Source organism: Periophthalmus magnuspinnatus, chromosome 3, assembly GCF_009829125.3.
Source record: "Periophthalmus magnuspinnatus isolate fPerMag1 chromosome 3, fPerMag1.2.pri, whole genome shotgun sequence".
Classification (NCBI taxonomy): domain Eukaryota; kingdom Metazoa; phylum Chordata; class Actinopteri; order Gobiiformes; family Gobiidae; genus Periophthalmus; species Periophthalmus magnuspinnatus.
In genome coordinates, this window is record NC_047128.1 from 823,778 (window position 1) to 838,191 (window position 14,414).

General features: G+C 46.4%; 1 protein-coding gene across 1 annotated transcript in view; it reads left to right on the forward strand.

Moving 5' to 3' along the window:
* efl1 (elongation factor like GTPase 1) overlaps window positions 1-14,414 on the forward strand; it is a 189,007-nt gene that overhangs the window by 118,719 nt on the left and 55,874 nt on the right. The window contains exons 15-16 of the mRNA XM_055229179.1: window positions 6,394-6,525; window positions 6,940-7,087. Coding sequence (XP_055085154.1) covers window positions 6,394-6,525; window positions 6,940-7,087 — 280 coding nt within the window. The remainder of the gene's footprint in view (window positions 1-6,393; window positions 6,526-6,939; window positions 7,088-14,414) is intronic.

Sequence of the window (14,414 nt, forward strand, 5' to 3'; positions counted from 1 at the left end):
TGTGTAAATCTAAAGTGTTTTCAGTCGACTCCAGGTTAAATTCCCCGTGAGCTCCATGTTCTGAGGCTGTTCCCTCCTCACAAACGCTCTGCTCCACCTTGTGATGTCATCGAGTGGTAGTTTTCAGAACAGTGTGGCTCCACAGACGTAAACTCCAAACTTTATTATTGATAAAATGTGATGTTATTCAGGTGATACAAGTAGAATCTCTTCAGTTTGGAGTAAAAAATACTTCCTGGTCAGTTTAGGCGGAGGCGTGAGGGCCGACAAAAATTGGTCTGAGGGCCGCGTTTGGCCCCGGGGCCGTAGTTTGGACCTGGATTAGAGCCTGTGGTCTCAGCTTCAGCTCAACTCCACCGACTACAACAGACTTTAAATATAATGTCACTTTTTTGATCGTTTGTCCGGGGGTGTGACTTATACTCCAGAGCTTAACGACGTTCCCTGAGCTCGCCATCCGATCTCGTGGTTCTTCTCGCCGTGTCTCTGGCGTCAGATCGACCTTAAAGTCTCACCTGATCATCAGACTCCACCTCCTGCTGCTGTTTTATCGTCTTTTCGTTGCAAATCTCTGGTCTTTGTGTTTTATTCTCTTTGTCTTTTCTGTTTGTTGCTCCACAGACCTGAGCTGTGTCCTGCTTGTCTTTATGGGAAAAGTCTTGTTTTGCCTGGAATGTTCCGCAGTGTGGCATTGTGTTAGTCTTATCTCGATGGGGATGAGTTCGTTTCGTTTTGAGTTGATGTGATAAAAGTCGTTTTTCTTGTGGATCTAAGACGTTTGTGGAGTTTGTGTGCGTCCAAACGGCTCGTGTCCGGTGTCCGTGTCTTTGTCTCCGCAGAAAAGCGCCGGTCCGGTGGATGAACCTCGTGTTCTGGACGGTCCAGAGGTGAAGCGGCCGCTCGCTCCTGTGTTTTTCTTTACAGTACATTGTGTTCTGTCCTGGGAAACGCATTAGAGCTGCAGCCGCTTTGTCTTTGTGAACATGTGAGGACCAACGGCTCTCAGGACGAACGGCTCTCAGGACGAACGGCTCTCGGGACGAACGGCTCTCGGGACGAACGGCTCTCGGGACGAACGGCTCTCGGGACGAACGGCTCTCGGGACGAACGGCTCTCGGGACGAACGGCTCTCGGGACGAACGGCTCACTCTGCTCCACAAACGGCTCCTCGTGTTCATACGGAGCCGTGGTCGGAGACGCTGACTCTGAATTTGAGGCGCTGGAGTTCAGAGTCTCTAGTTACTCTCCACGATGAGTTTATAAGCTCGTTTCACTTTTACAGACAGTGGAGTTTTGTGGAGGTTTAAATCAGACGTGTCCTTCAAACTGTTCAGATGTTTCTCCAGGTTCTGCTCGTTTCTTCTCGTTGAGTTTTATTTGGACTGATTCATGTTTGAGTTTAATCCACGATTTTCAAGACGCCATTTTGTTTTTCACCCACTGGGACACGCCCACTGTGTGAAGAAGAGGAAGAAGAAGAAGATGAGGTGGAGGTGGAAGAAGAAGAAGAGGAAGAAGAAAAAGAAGAGGAGGAGGAGCAAGAAGAAGAAGAAGAGGAGGAGGAAGAAGAAAAGGAAGAAGAAGAGGAGGAGGAGCAGCAAGAAGAAGAAGAGGAAGAAGATGAGGAGGAGGTGGAAGAAGAAGAGGAGGAAGAAAAAGTAGAGGAAGGAGCCCATTGTGACACGCCCACTGTGTGAAGAAGAGGAAGAAGAAGAAGATGACGAGGAGGTGGAAGAAGAAGAGGAGGAAGAAGAAAAGGATGAAGACGAGGAGGAGGAGCAAGAAGAGGAAGAAGAAGAAGAGGAGTAAGAATGAAAGGAAAAAGAAGAAGAGGAAGAAGATGACGAGGAGGTGGAAGAAGAAAAGGAAGAAGAAGAGGAGGAGAAGCAAGAAGAGGAAGGAGCCCACTGTGACGTCCGCTCTTCCTTCTCCAGTTTTATTTTCTTAATCGTACTCGTTGATTCTGCAGCGTCGCGTCGTCATTTTGGTCCAAATGTATAAAAACGCTCTGCTCTAGTGCGACGTGCGTCTGTCCACAGGGGGCGCCGCAGCGGCGCTTTGTCGTGACGACGTTAATCCCACCTGTACGTGTTCACGAACTGTTGTGTCTTTGGGCAAGGCACTTTTCAGCTCAGAACATTAAAATGAGTTAAAGTGTAAGTCTGAGTTGGAAAATCTCTGTATAAAAATAAAAAAGTGAATGTTTTTCATGTCACACTGAACAATAAATAAATAAATAAATAAATAAATAAATAAACAAATAAACAAACGCTGATTCAGTCTTGGACGTTTGACCTCGTCTGTAGAGAAACGATTCTACGTCGTGTTTAACTCGACCATGTGACGTTTACTCCAGCGACTTTATATTTAAAACGATAAAAACGGACTGGAGCAAACATCAAAACAAATGAAAGAATAAAGAGAGAGAGAGAGGGAGAGAGAGAGAGAGAGACAGAGAGAGAGAGAGACGGAAAATGTGATTAAAGTGGAGAGAAAAGAGAGAGACGTGTTTTTACAGCAGAGTGTTCACCCGGGACGCACTCTCACTCCTCCTCTTTCCCTCTCTCTCTCCTTCTCTCTCTCACTTTCTCTCTGTCTCCCTGTTTCTCTCTTTCTCCTTCTCTCTTCATTTGATCCCCCTTCTCTCTTTCTCTCTCCCTGTCTTCCCCCTATCTCTCTCTCCTTTCTCTCTCCTCTCTCTCCTTTCTCTGTCTTCTCTCTCCTCTCTCTGTCTCTTCTTTCTCTCTCTCTTCTCTCTCTCCTTTCTCTCTCTTCTCTCTCTCTCTTCTCTCTTCTCTGTCTTTTCTTTCTCTCTTCTCTCTCTCCCTCTTTCTTCCCCCATCTCTCTCCATCCTCTCTCTCTCTTTCTCTCTCTGTTTGTCTCTCTCTTTCTTTCTCTCTGTTTGTCTCTCTCTCTTTCCTTCTCTCTCTGTCTCTCTCTCTCTTTCTCTCTGTTTTTTCTCTTTTTCACACTTGTACACTTCATTTCTTAATCACTGTGTAAATCTAAAGTGTTTTCAGTCGACTCCAGGTTAAATTCCCCGTGAGCTCCATGTTCTGAGGCTGTTCCCTCCTCAAAAACGCGGCGTTCCACCTTGTGATGTCATCAAGTGGGAGTTTTCAACTTAACTCCTCCTCCTTTTACCTTTAGTTCAGTCGAGATAAGAGACAACTCCAGAAATGATCCAAATGATTCTATAAATGAAGGTGTGTGGAGTTTAAAAACACAGTGGAGCACTTCCTGTATCACCACATGATGACATCACAAGGTGGAACAGAGTGTTTTCAGCCTAAATCTGCAGAGTTTGTGTGTTAAACATGTGAGAATGAAACAAAAACACAACTCCAGGTCTGTGTGTGACGAGGAAACGACATTAGAACAGATCAGAAAATAGAGTCATACGTCCACTTTAATGTCTCTCGGCTGTAGACATAAATGGTTCTTCCTTTAAACTCGACACAAACGCGGTGATTCTGAGTTTATAAAATGCGCAGTCACAGTTCACAGAGCGTCTTGTGTTACACTGTGGTCTATGGGAAAACCCTGTGCAGCTGTACGTGTAACGTGAGAGTGGGCCGTCCGTCAACACAACCCCATTAAACCACCCGGACCGACCCGGCGCTCCAAAACTGTGCTCATGAACTACACCTGTTTATTGGGAATCAGAGCAGACGCCACGAAACGCCACGAAACGCCACGAAATGCTACGAAATGCCACGAGACGCCACGAAACACCACAAAACGCCACGAAACACCACACAATGCCACAAAACGGCGCCATGTTACAGTCAGAAAACACTGTTCCACCTTGTGATGTCATCGTGTGGTGATACAGGAAGTGCTCCACTGTGTTTTTAAACTCCACACACCTTCATTTATAGAATCATTTGGATCATTTCAGTCCTGGAGTTAATTTGAAAACTGCCACTTGATGACATCACAAGGTGGAACGTCGCGTTTTGATCTTTGTAGATGTGACAGACTAATAATAAATAAAACAAAACACAACTCCAGGTCTGTTTTTGACGCACTAACGACATTCTAACATGGATTAAAGCTCCATTTTGTGTCGTACATGACCTTTGACCTTTAAACACCGTGTTTTTTATCACGATCACATGACTTCACTTTTTTATAATGATTTAATGTGACTCTTTTGTTTGGACTGTTTTTGTGCATCACCAGTCAGAGATTTGGACTTTTTCATGACAAATAAATTCAAATTAACTCCAAACGTGATTTAGGTTTGTATTTTAATGAGTAAAACCTTAAACAAAACGATCTGAGGTTGCGTTTTATCCACGCGTTTCGCTCCGTCGCTTTAACCTCGTTCGTCTTGTGTTTGTTCTTTCGGGAGCGTTTCACTTCCGGCCTCGTTCCGTCTGTCGTTCCCAGATGTCACAAATATCACATTACTTGACTCGACGTCGCTCTGAAGCTGTGAAATCCTGGCGTTTTCCGTTTTGAATTGTTCGTCTCATCAGATGAACGACAGCTCTTGTGTAACGCTCAAATATAACCCCAGGTACGCGGCGCGATCACACTCAAACTGCGTCGGACTCGTGCTGCGCGTCGACGAGGCCGGTTTTCCGCCCGCGCTCGGATCCGACTCGACATGTGAGACGTGTGAAGTCAACTCCTGGGTTCTTTTGTCAACATGTCTCATATTTATTTAAGTCGTTCTCAGTTCTGCTCTTGTGTGCTTTGGCTCGGGTCTGTGGAGTGGCGTCTGGCCCACGTTTACGCCCACGCCAGGGGTCGCACGGCGGCTTCCCGGGGCCGTTCTTTAAGACGCCGGACTTCTGCCGGTCGTTTGAACAGATTGAAGAGGAGAAACGGCGAAGGAAGTGAACGAAACTCTCCTTTTTTCACTGAAACGTACAGTGGTGGTTTAAACGGCGCCCTCTGGTGGTGTTTGGCGAGTTCTGGTTTCAGTTTAATTTACCGTGTTTTTAGGATTATACGTCGCTCTGGAGTAGAAGTCGCACGACACAAAAATACAAAATAATGAAGAAATAAACAAATATAAGTCGTATTTTTTGGGGGAAATTTGTTTTACAAGATCCGAGACCAAGAACAGACGTTTTATATTTGAATAATTCCAGATATAAGTCGCACCAACGGACAAACTGTGAAAAAAGTGATGTTTATAATGAAATGAAATAAAAAGAACTAAAAAAGAAACTCTCAAAATGAAAAAAATAAATTAACTCAATATAACTAAAAAAAACAACCTCAAAATAACCACAAAAAAAAGAAAATCCTCCAAATAACAAAAAAAAACAACTCATCTTGTCTCTCCTCTCCTCCTCTTGTCTTCTCTCCTCCTCTTGTCTTCTCTCCTCCTCTTGTCCCCTCTCCTCCTCTTGTCTTCTCTCCTCCTCTTGTCTTCTCTCCTCCTCTTGTCTCTCCTCTCCTCCTCTTGTCCCCTCTCCTCCTCTTGTCTTCTCTCCTCCTCTTGTCTCCTCTCCTCCTCTTGTCTCCTCTCCTCCTCTTGTCTTCTCTCCTGCTCTTGTCTCTCCTCTCCTCCTCTTGTCTCTCCTCTCCTCCTCTTGTCTCCTCTCCTCCTCTTGTCTTCTCTCCTCCTCTTGTCTCTCCTCTCCTCCTCTTGTCTCTCCTCTCCTCCTCTTGTCTCCTCTCCTCCTCTTGTCTTCTCTCCTCCTCTTGTCTCTCCTCTCCTCCTCTTGTCTCCTCTCCTCCTCTTGTCTCCTCTCCTCCTCTTGTCTTCTCTTCTCCTCTTGTCTCTCCTCTCCTCCTCTTGTCTCTCCTCTCCTCCTCTTGTCTCCTCTCCTCCTCTTGTCTTCTCTCCTCCTCTTGTCTCTTTTCCTCTCCTCTCCCCCTCTCGTCTCGTCTCCTCCTCTTCTCCTCTCCTCCTCTTGTCTCTTTTCCTCTCCTCTCCCCCTCTCGTCTCGTCTCCTCCTCTTCTCCTCTCCTCCTCTTGTCTCTTTTCCTCTCCTCCTCCTGCACATTTCCTCCTCTCTGTGTTGATCTCGTAGAACCTCGTTTCTCCAGGAGTGAAACTCGTCACTGATGAGTTTAGACTTTAGTCATGACACGAAATACACAACAAACAAACAACAAACAAACAACAAACAAACAACAAACAAACAACAAACAACAGTGCTAATGCTAACGCTAACCCACATGCATGCTAACAACACAACATAACGTAGCATGTAAATTAGCTTGTCAATAGTTCATTTTTGTCCTTTTAAACTACTTAAACATGTTATTTAAAGCTCCTCCTGTGTTTATTTGCTTATCTCCTCCTGGACTTTACACACTGATTACACCTGATGCCCTCACGCGTCACGTCACATTTCATGATATTTTAGTTTATTTGTTTGTTTTTTACGATTATCTCTGTTCCTCTTCCTCCTGTTTTTCTCCAGGTATCGGAGGTCTGGAGGAGTTCGTGTTGAAATCCGCCACGTTGTCGACGTCGCCCGCCTGCCCGCCCTTCACGCCGCTCAACTTCGAGGCCACGCCCATCGTCCGGGTCGCCATAGAGCCCAGACATCCCAGTACGGATCCTCAAACTGAAGCGTTTTGTTTTAATTTAAGCGTAAACGATGCACTTTGGAACTTTTCTGCTTCCTTCCTGTTGTTCCTCACGGCGACGTTATTGCTACGCTGGAAAATAGCACATTATGGCTTTAAATTTGTCTGTCTCCATGGATACAAGCCGGTTCATTCGCTTCAAAAAATGTAATGCCGCACTGTGGAACATTACAGCGAACGACGTCTGCGTAAAACCTTCAGTCGTCCATCGCGAAAAGAGATAAATCTGACGTACTCGCGTAAAACTTAAGTCCAATTTACACGATTCAGTTTTTCTTTGCAATAACGTATCCATGGAGACGAGCAGAAAAGTTCCACGGTGCAGCTTTAGTCTCCTCTTTCTCGCCGCGCTCAGTCGCCGCTGTCGTCTTTGGCAGGTGACATGCCGAGGCTGGTTCGGGGCATGCGTCTGCTGAACCAGGCCGACCCGTGCGCCGAGGTCCTGATCCAGGAGACGGGGGAGCACGTCCTGGTGACGGCGGGAGAGGTCCATCTGCAGCGCTGCATCGACGACCTCCGCCAAAGGTCAGGAGCACGGCCACGCGGGCGCATGCTAACACGCGCGCACGCTCAGGCTAACACACACACACGCTCTCAGGCTAACACACACACACGCGCTCAGGCTAACACACAAACACACGCTCAGGCTAACACACACACACGCTCAGGCTAACACACAAACACACGCTCAGGCTAACACACACAAACACACGCTCAGGCTAACACACACACACGCGCTCAGGCTAACACACAAACACACGCTCAGGCTAACACACACACACGCTCAGGCTAACACACAAACACACGCTCAGGCTAACACGCACAAACACACGCTCAGGCTAACACACACACGCTCAGGCTAACACACACACACTCAGGCTAACACACACACACTCAGGCTAACACACACGCGCTCAGGCTAACACACAAACACACGCTCAGGCTAACACACAAACATACGCTCAGGCTAACACACACACACACGCTCAGGCTAACACACACACACACGCTCAGGCTAACACACACACCCGCTCAGGCTAACACACACACGCGCTCAGGCTAACACACACACACCCGCTCAGGCTAACACACACACACGCGCTCAGGCTAACACACACACACGCGCTCAGGCTAACACACACACACCCGCTCAGGCTAACACACACACACCCGCTCAGGCTAACACACACACGCGCTCAGGCTAACACACACACACCCGCTCAGGCTAACACACACACCCGCTCAGGCTAACACACACACACCCGCTCAGGCTAACACACACACACCCGCTCAGGCTAACACACACACCCGCTCAGGCTAACACACACACACCCGCTCAGGCTAACACACACACACCCGCTCAGGCTAACACACACACGCGCTCAGGCTAACACACACACACCCGCTCAGGCTAACACACACACGCGCTCAGGCTAACACACACACACCCGCTCAGGCTAACACACACACACGCTCAGGCTAACACGCACGCTCAGGCTAACACACACGCTCAGGCTAACACACAAACACACGCTCAGGCTAACACACACACTCAGGCTAACACACACACACACACGCTCAGGCTAACACACACACACACACGCTCATAAAAACATGTAGCGTTGTTTGATTTGGGGGACAAACATGTTCCCCCGTGTCCTGAGGAAACAAGACAATTATTTTCCATTTTTTTCAGACATGGAAAATGAGAAAAATGTCCTGGAAATAATATATTTTGTCCTTGGAAACGTCTCCACACTTCACTGTTTTGTTTGATTTCAAATTAACACAGACTTTTACTTGCACTTCTTAGAGCAGCCGGATTTTTCAATTATCTCCTGTAAAATTCACCAAAATGCAGGAAACTACACAGATTTTGAATCGCACACACTGAGTCTAACGCTCATAAAAAAAGGGTCTGTTTTCAAGGTTTTTCAGACACGGAAAACACACGGAAAACGAGAAAAATGTCTTGGGAATTATATATTATGTCCTTGAAAATGTCTCCACACTTTGCTTTCTTTGATTTTATTGGATTTCAAATTAGTCTAAACTTTTACTGCCACTTCTCAGAGCAGTTGGATTAAAAAAATTGAGTCGAGAACCTGTTTATTTTAAGTTGATTTTGTTTATTTTTAGTCGATTTTGTTCATTTACTTCACCAAATCGAGTGCATTTGACTTAGACCACATCTTTATTATAAAAAACTGTTTACAAAGCTAAAAATGTCCTGGAAAAGTCCTCAAAAAACCTTCTTGTGAATGCGTTTTTGCGCCATCGACCGGAAATAACGTAGATTTTATTTTTACGGACCATTTTATTATTTTATTTTACCTTCTACAGATAAATATGGCAAAAATAAAAGTGCATAAAAAACAGAACTCACCGCAGAAACATCCTCGGTGTTTGGATAAGTCCTTGTCCAATCGTTAAATGTTAAGTAGTTGCTTCTTTCCTTCTTGTTCACGTTTGTTTCTTTTAATCCCGGTGCTTCGTCCTCTCCAAAGTCTTTATTTGTGGCTCATTTTGACTCTCTCGTGGCTCTTTTGTGCGTCGTGTCTGATGTGTTTCACGGGATTCGTCGTCATGGAGACAAGAGCCGTTTACGTGGCCGTTTCCTCTCAGGATTTTCGTTTTAAATCCACAGACGAGTTTATTTATTAGTTTGTCAGGAGGGACGGGCGAAAGTTACGTCGGAGAAGATGAGGTCGACGATCAATTATTTACTGTTTTTGTGCGTCCTGGGGGGCAGTATCTCCACAGACCTGACTCGTCCTGATTTCTTCCTGTGGGTCGATCTTAAAGAAAAGGTGTTTGTGAATAAACCTCAGATGATAAACGACTTAAAAACGTGACATCGAGGATCAAATAAGAGACGTAAATGATTTAAATGTGACGCAGAGTGAGTTCAGGGAGAAAAACAAAATGGTGGACACTTCCTGTAGTTTCAGTCGTGATAAGTTCAAGTGTAAATGAACAATTATAACTGTATTTATTGACAAAAATCTCGTTAGGTTCAGTTTATCTGCTGCTAAAATTTGGTGAGTTTAATTTAAGAATCACAGGAGCGACTGGAGATTTAAAAGAGTCAGTGACTTTTGGGCCACACTGGACTTAAATTGATCTGAAAATCCTCGTCACGTACGTTTCATAACACGTTTGTAGCTTTAATGATCGATTCGTCTTCTATCGACCTTGTTCCCGTGGATTTCAATGGAGAATTTAGGATTTAAAAATTAAAATCTCATATAAAGGAAGTTAAATTGTGTGAAACGTCCTGTGTTCATGTGACCAACGATTCAACACTTCTCCGATTCTCTTGAGTCTTTAAAACGGCTCTCGAGTCCCTACAGAACCGATTCCCCGTCAAGATCATGAATACGACCCCAAAGACGATGGCGGCGCCTACGGAAGCGTCCGGAACGAGGTGAATCGTGCTTTTCTAGACGCTCAAAGTCGCTTTAGAGTTTTGTGGATTATTCACTGGCCACAGCCGCCCTGGGACAGACTGACAGAAGTGAGACTGCAAACTGGTGCCATCGACCTCCACCAGCACACGATTCAAACGAGGCAGAGTGGGCGGAGTGTGTCGCCTAAGGACACGATGATTTTGCCTCTAGCGCCCCCTGTGGCCTCTAACCACGCAGTAAGCACCTGGCAACTACGCAGCAACCACTCGGCAACCACCCGGCAACCACTTGACAACCACGCAGCAACCACCCGGCAACCACCCGGCAACCACCCAGCAACCACCCGGCAACCACTCGGCAACCACTCGGCAACCATCCGGCAACCATTCAGCAACCACCCGGCAACCACCCGGCAACCACCCGGCAACCACCCGGCAACCACTCGGCAACCACCCGGCAACCACCCGGCAACCACCCGGCAACCACTCGGCAACCACCTGGCAACCACCCAGCAACCACCCGGCAACCACTCGGCAACCACCCGGCGACCACGCAGCAACCACGCGGCAACCACTCGGCAAGCACTCGGCAACTATGCAGCAACTACTCGGCAATCGGCAACCACCCGGCAACCACTCGGCAACCACCCGGCAACCACCCGACAACCATGCAGCAACCACCCGGCGACCACGCAGCAACTACTCGGCAACCGGCAACCACCCGGCAACCACTCTGCAACCACCCGGCAACCACCCGGCAACCATGCAGCAACCACCCGGCAACCACATGGCAACCACCCGGCAACCACTCGGCAACCACCCGGCAACCACCCGGCAACTACGCAGCAACCACCCGGCAACCACTCGGCAACCACGCAGCAACTACTCGGCAATCGGCAACCACCCGGCAACCACTCGGCAACCACCCGGCAACCACCCGGCAACCACCCGGCAACCACTCGGCAACCACCTGGCAACCACCCGGCAACCACTCGGCAACCACCCGGCGACCACGCAGCAACCACTCGGCAAGCACTCGGCAACTATGCAGCAACTACTCGGCAATCGGCAACCACCCGGCAACCACTGGGCAACCACCCGGCAACCACCCGACAACCATGCAGCAACCACCCGGCAACCACGCAGCAACTACTCGGCAACCGGCAACCACCCGGCAACCACTCGGCAACCACCCGGCAACCACCCGGCAACCATGCAGCAACCACCCGGCAACCACATGGCAACCACCCGGCAACCACTCGGCAACCACCCGGCAACCACCCGGCAACTACGCAGCAACCACCCGGCAACCACTCGGCAACCACGCAGCAACTACTCGGCAATCGGCAACCACCCGGCAACCACTCGGCAACCACCCGGCAACCACTCGGCAACTACGCAGCAACCACCCGGCAACCACTCGGCAACCACTCGGCAACTACGCAGCAACCACCCGGCAACCACTCGGCAACTACGCAGCAACCACCCGGCAACCACTCGGCAACCACGCAGCAACTACTCGGCAATCGGCAACCACCCGGCAACCACTCGGCAACCACCCGGCAACCACTCGGCAACTACGCAGCAACCACCCGGCAACCACCCAGCGTCCTTCCTATTCAGCTGCCGAGACGAGGACGTTGGCCGCATGTTTCTTGAGTTTACACTTTGAGGTTTGCAGCTTTTATACAAAATTAGAAAAGATGAAGAGACTGGATTAAATAAGCAGCCACTTTTAAACTATGGCATTAATTAAACAGTTCTGCAGAAGTGTTTTTCCCGGCGATGAAAGAGACTGAGAGTTGAGCAGCAGCCGTGTTAATAGCCTGGTTAATAAGTCTGTCATAATAAACGCCGCATCCACTTCAGTATGTGAAAGGTTGAATATATTTTGGGTGAGGACATTTTCTGTGTAAAACTGGAGAGATTTGTGTTGTTTTTGTTGTAATTTGGTCCGATTTGAGCTGTGGAGCGGTCGCTTTTACCACTAATTATTGGCACATTCTGCTGTTCGGTTCACTGGAGTTATCGTTTATTTTTTACATCTTAATTAGTGACATAAAGTAGTTTTAATATTATCGTTTCTGGCTTTATTTCTCTGTAGTGACATTTCAGGATTCTAAACGTGATACGACAGGTCCAAGTGTCAGAATTATGCAATACATTTGTTTACTTTTCAGTGCGTTAATAAGACGTAGATTAGAGACGAATTCCGACCACGAGTATCATAGCAACTAAAGAGCCAATCAGGAGCGAGGAAAGAAGGACCGGATTTGTCTGTTATTAATGTTCATATCTTGATTTACAGACACAAAAGTGAAATAAAAAGGATCATGTAGAGGGTTAATACGAACATTTAAGACCAGAATGAGTCTGACAGCAGCAGTTTTATTTATTATTTTATTTTATTATTTATTTATTCATGTATTTATTTATTTAAGTTTATTAATTATTTATTTGTATGTATTTATTTTTTTATTTATGTATTTATTTTATTTTTTTATTTAATTTTATTTATGTATTTTTTATGTATTTATTTTTATTTATGTACTTTTGTTTTGTTTTGTTTTATTTTATTTATTTATTATTTTATTTTATTATTTATTTTTTCACGTATTAATTTATTTAAGTTATTAATTATTTATTTTTATTTATTTATTTTATTTATGTATTTTTTTATTTATTTTATTTTATATATTTTTATTTATCTTTCTTTATTTATACAGAAAAACCCACTGAGACACTTTTACTCTCTTTTTCATGGCCGCCCCGTTTAAAAATCAATCCAAAGAGAAAAACAAACAAAACAAACAAGTCCATTTACATTAAACCTTAAAACAAACATTAAAAACAGAAGCAGGTCTGTGTTAAAAAGTGTGTTTTCAGATTATTAAATGTCGATTCTGTCACCAACGTGTCCAGTTCTGCTTGTCGTTGAAGCGTCCTGTGTTTTCCAGACTATAAATCACACTTTTTTGTGCGACTTATACTCAGATGTGACTTATATGTGGAATATTAGTCACATCTGAGGATATAATTTCACATGTTTGTTACGGTCGCACTGACAAACTGACAATCGTGTTTTTTTCTTCATTATTATTCATTTTTTGACTGGATTTTTTGATTTTTAGTCCATTTTCGTTGAATTTCCCGTCTCAGTTTTGTTTCGGCTCGTCCTTAGACTCACGCAGTCATGTGATCTGGCGTTAAATGTTCCGGTATCAAAGATTATCAAACACTGAGGGATTCTGGGAGTTTTTGAAGTCGTCCCGTACGGAGACATTTTGGACAGTGACGGAAAACCCACTTTTTCATAGAGAATTTGTTTAAATCCATCAGCTGTAACAAAACGAAGAGCAGTTACAAAGAGGGGACACGGTTTTTACGTAGAAAATGAACTGGAGCCAGATTGGATGGAGCAGGAAGTGCACACGCGATCACTTCCTGTTGTAACGCGGCGCTAGCACGTTAGCTCTGTCCATTTATATAAACACAGTCCACGTTTTGAACCCGTCTCTTTCAGTTTCCTCGGCGTAATTCTGTTTGTGATTCGCCGGACTCTCGGATCTTGGACTCGGGTCAGGACCGTCCCGAGTCCTCGTTAGGTTTGTCGTTACGGGGGGGACTCGGGGATCCCTCTCGCCGGAGCCAAATCGAAGCGTCTTAATTGTCTCGTTAGCGCGGCGGCGGTGACGGCTCCTGGAGAGGCACCAGTTAATTAAAACAGGCTTTCATAAAATCAATGAGACGCGGCCGACGACTGGAGAGGGTGTCATGGGGTTCTTTTATCTGAGGCGGAGGAGGAGGATCTGTCTGTTCGCTCCTCTGCGTCGTGTCCTCTGCACCCGATCCTCTGCGTCCTTTTCTCTGCGCTCCATCCTCTGCATCCTCACTGGAGAGAGATGATGCAGTGTTGTTCTGAGGAGTTCTCCAGCTGCAAAGTCTGTTTTTTATCTGAGGCTGAGGAGAAAAATCCGTCTGTTAACTGTATCCTCTGCGTCGTATCCTCTGCACCCCCACCCTCCTCTTCCTATCCTCTGCACCCTGTTCTTCTGCATCTTACCCTCCGCATCTTCACTAAAAAGATGACGCCATGGGGGTTTTGAGAAGTTCTCCAGCCGCCAAGTCTGTTTTTATCTGAGGAGAAGAAGCGGTCAGTTAACTCCTCTGCACCCTGTTCTTCTGCATCCTTTCCTCTGCATCCTTTTCTCTGCACTCCATCCTCTGCATCCTCACTGGAGAGAGATGATGCAGTGTTGTTCTGAGAAGTTCTCCAGCTGCAAAGTCTGTTTTTATCTGTTTTTATCTCTGCGTCGTATCCTCTGCACCCCACCCTCTTCTGCCTCTCCTCTGCACCCTGTTCTTCTGCGTCCTTTTCCTCTGCACCCTCTCCATCCTCACTGGAGAGAGGTGACGTCATGGGGTTCTCCCTCTGCCAAGTCT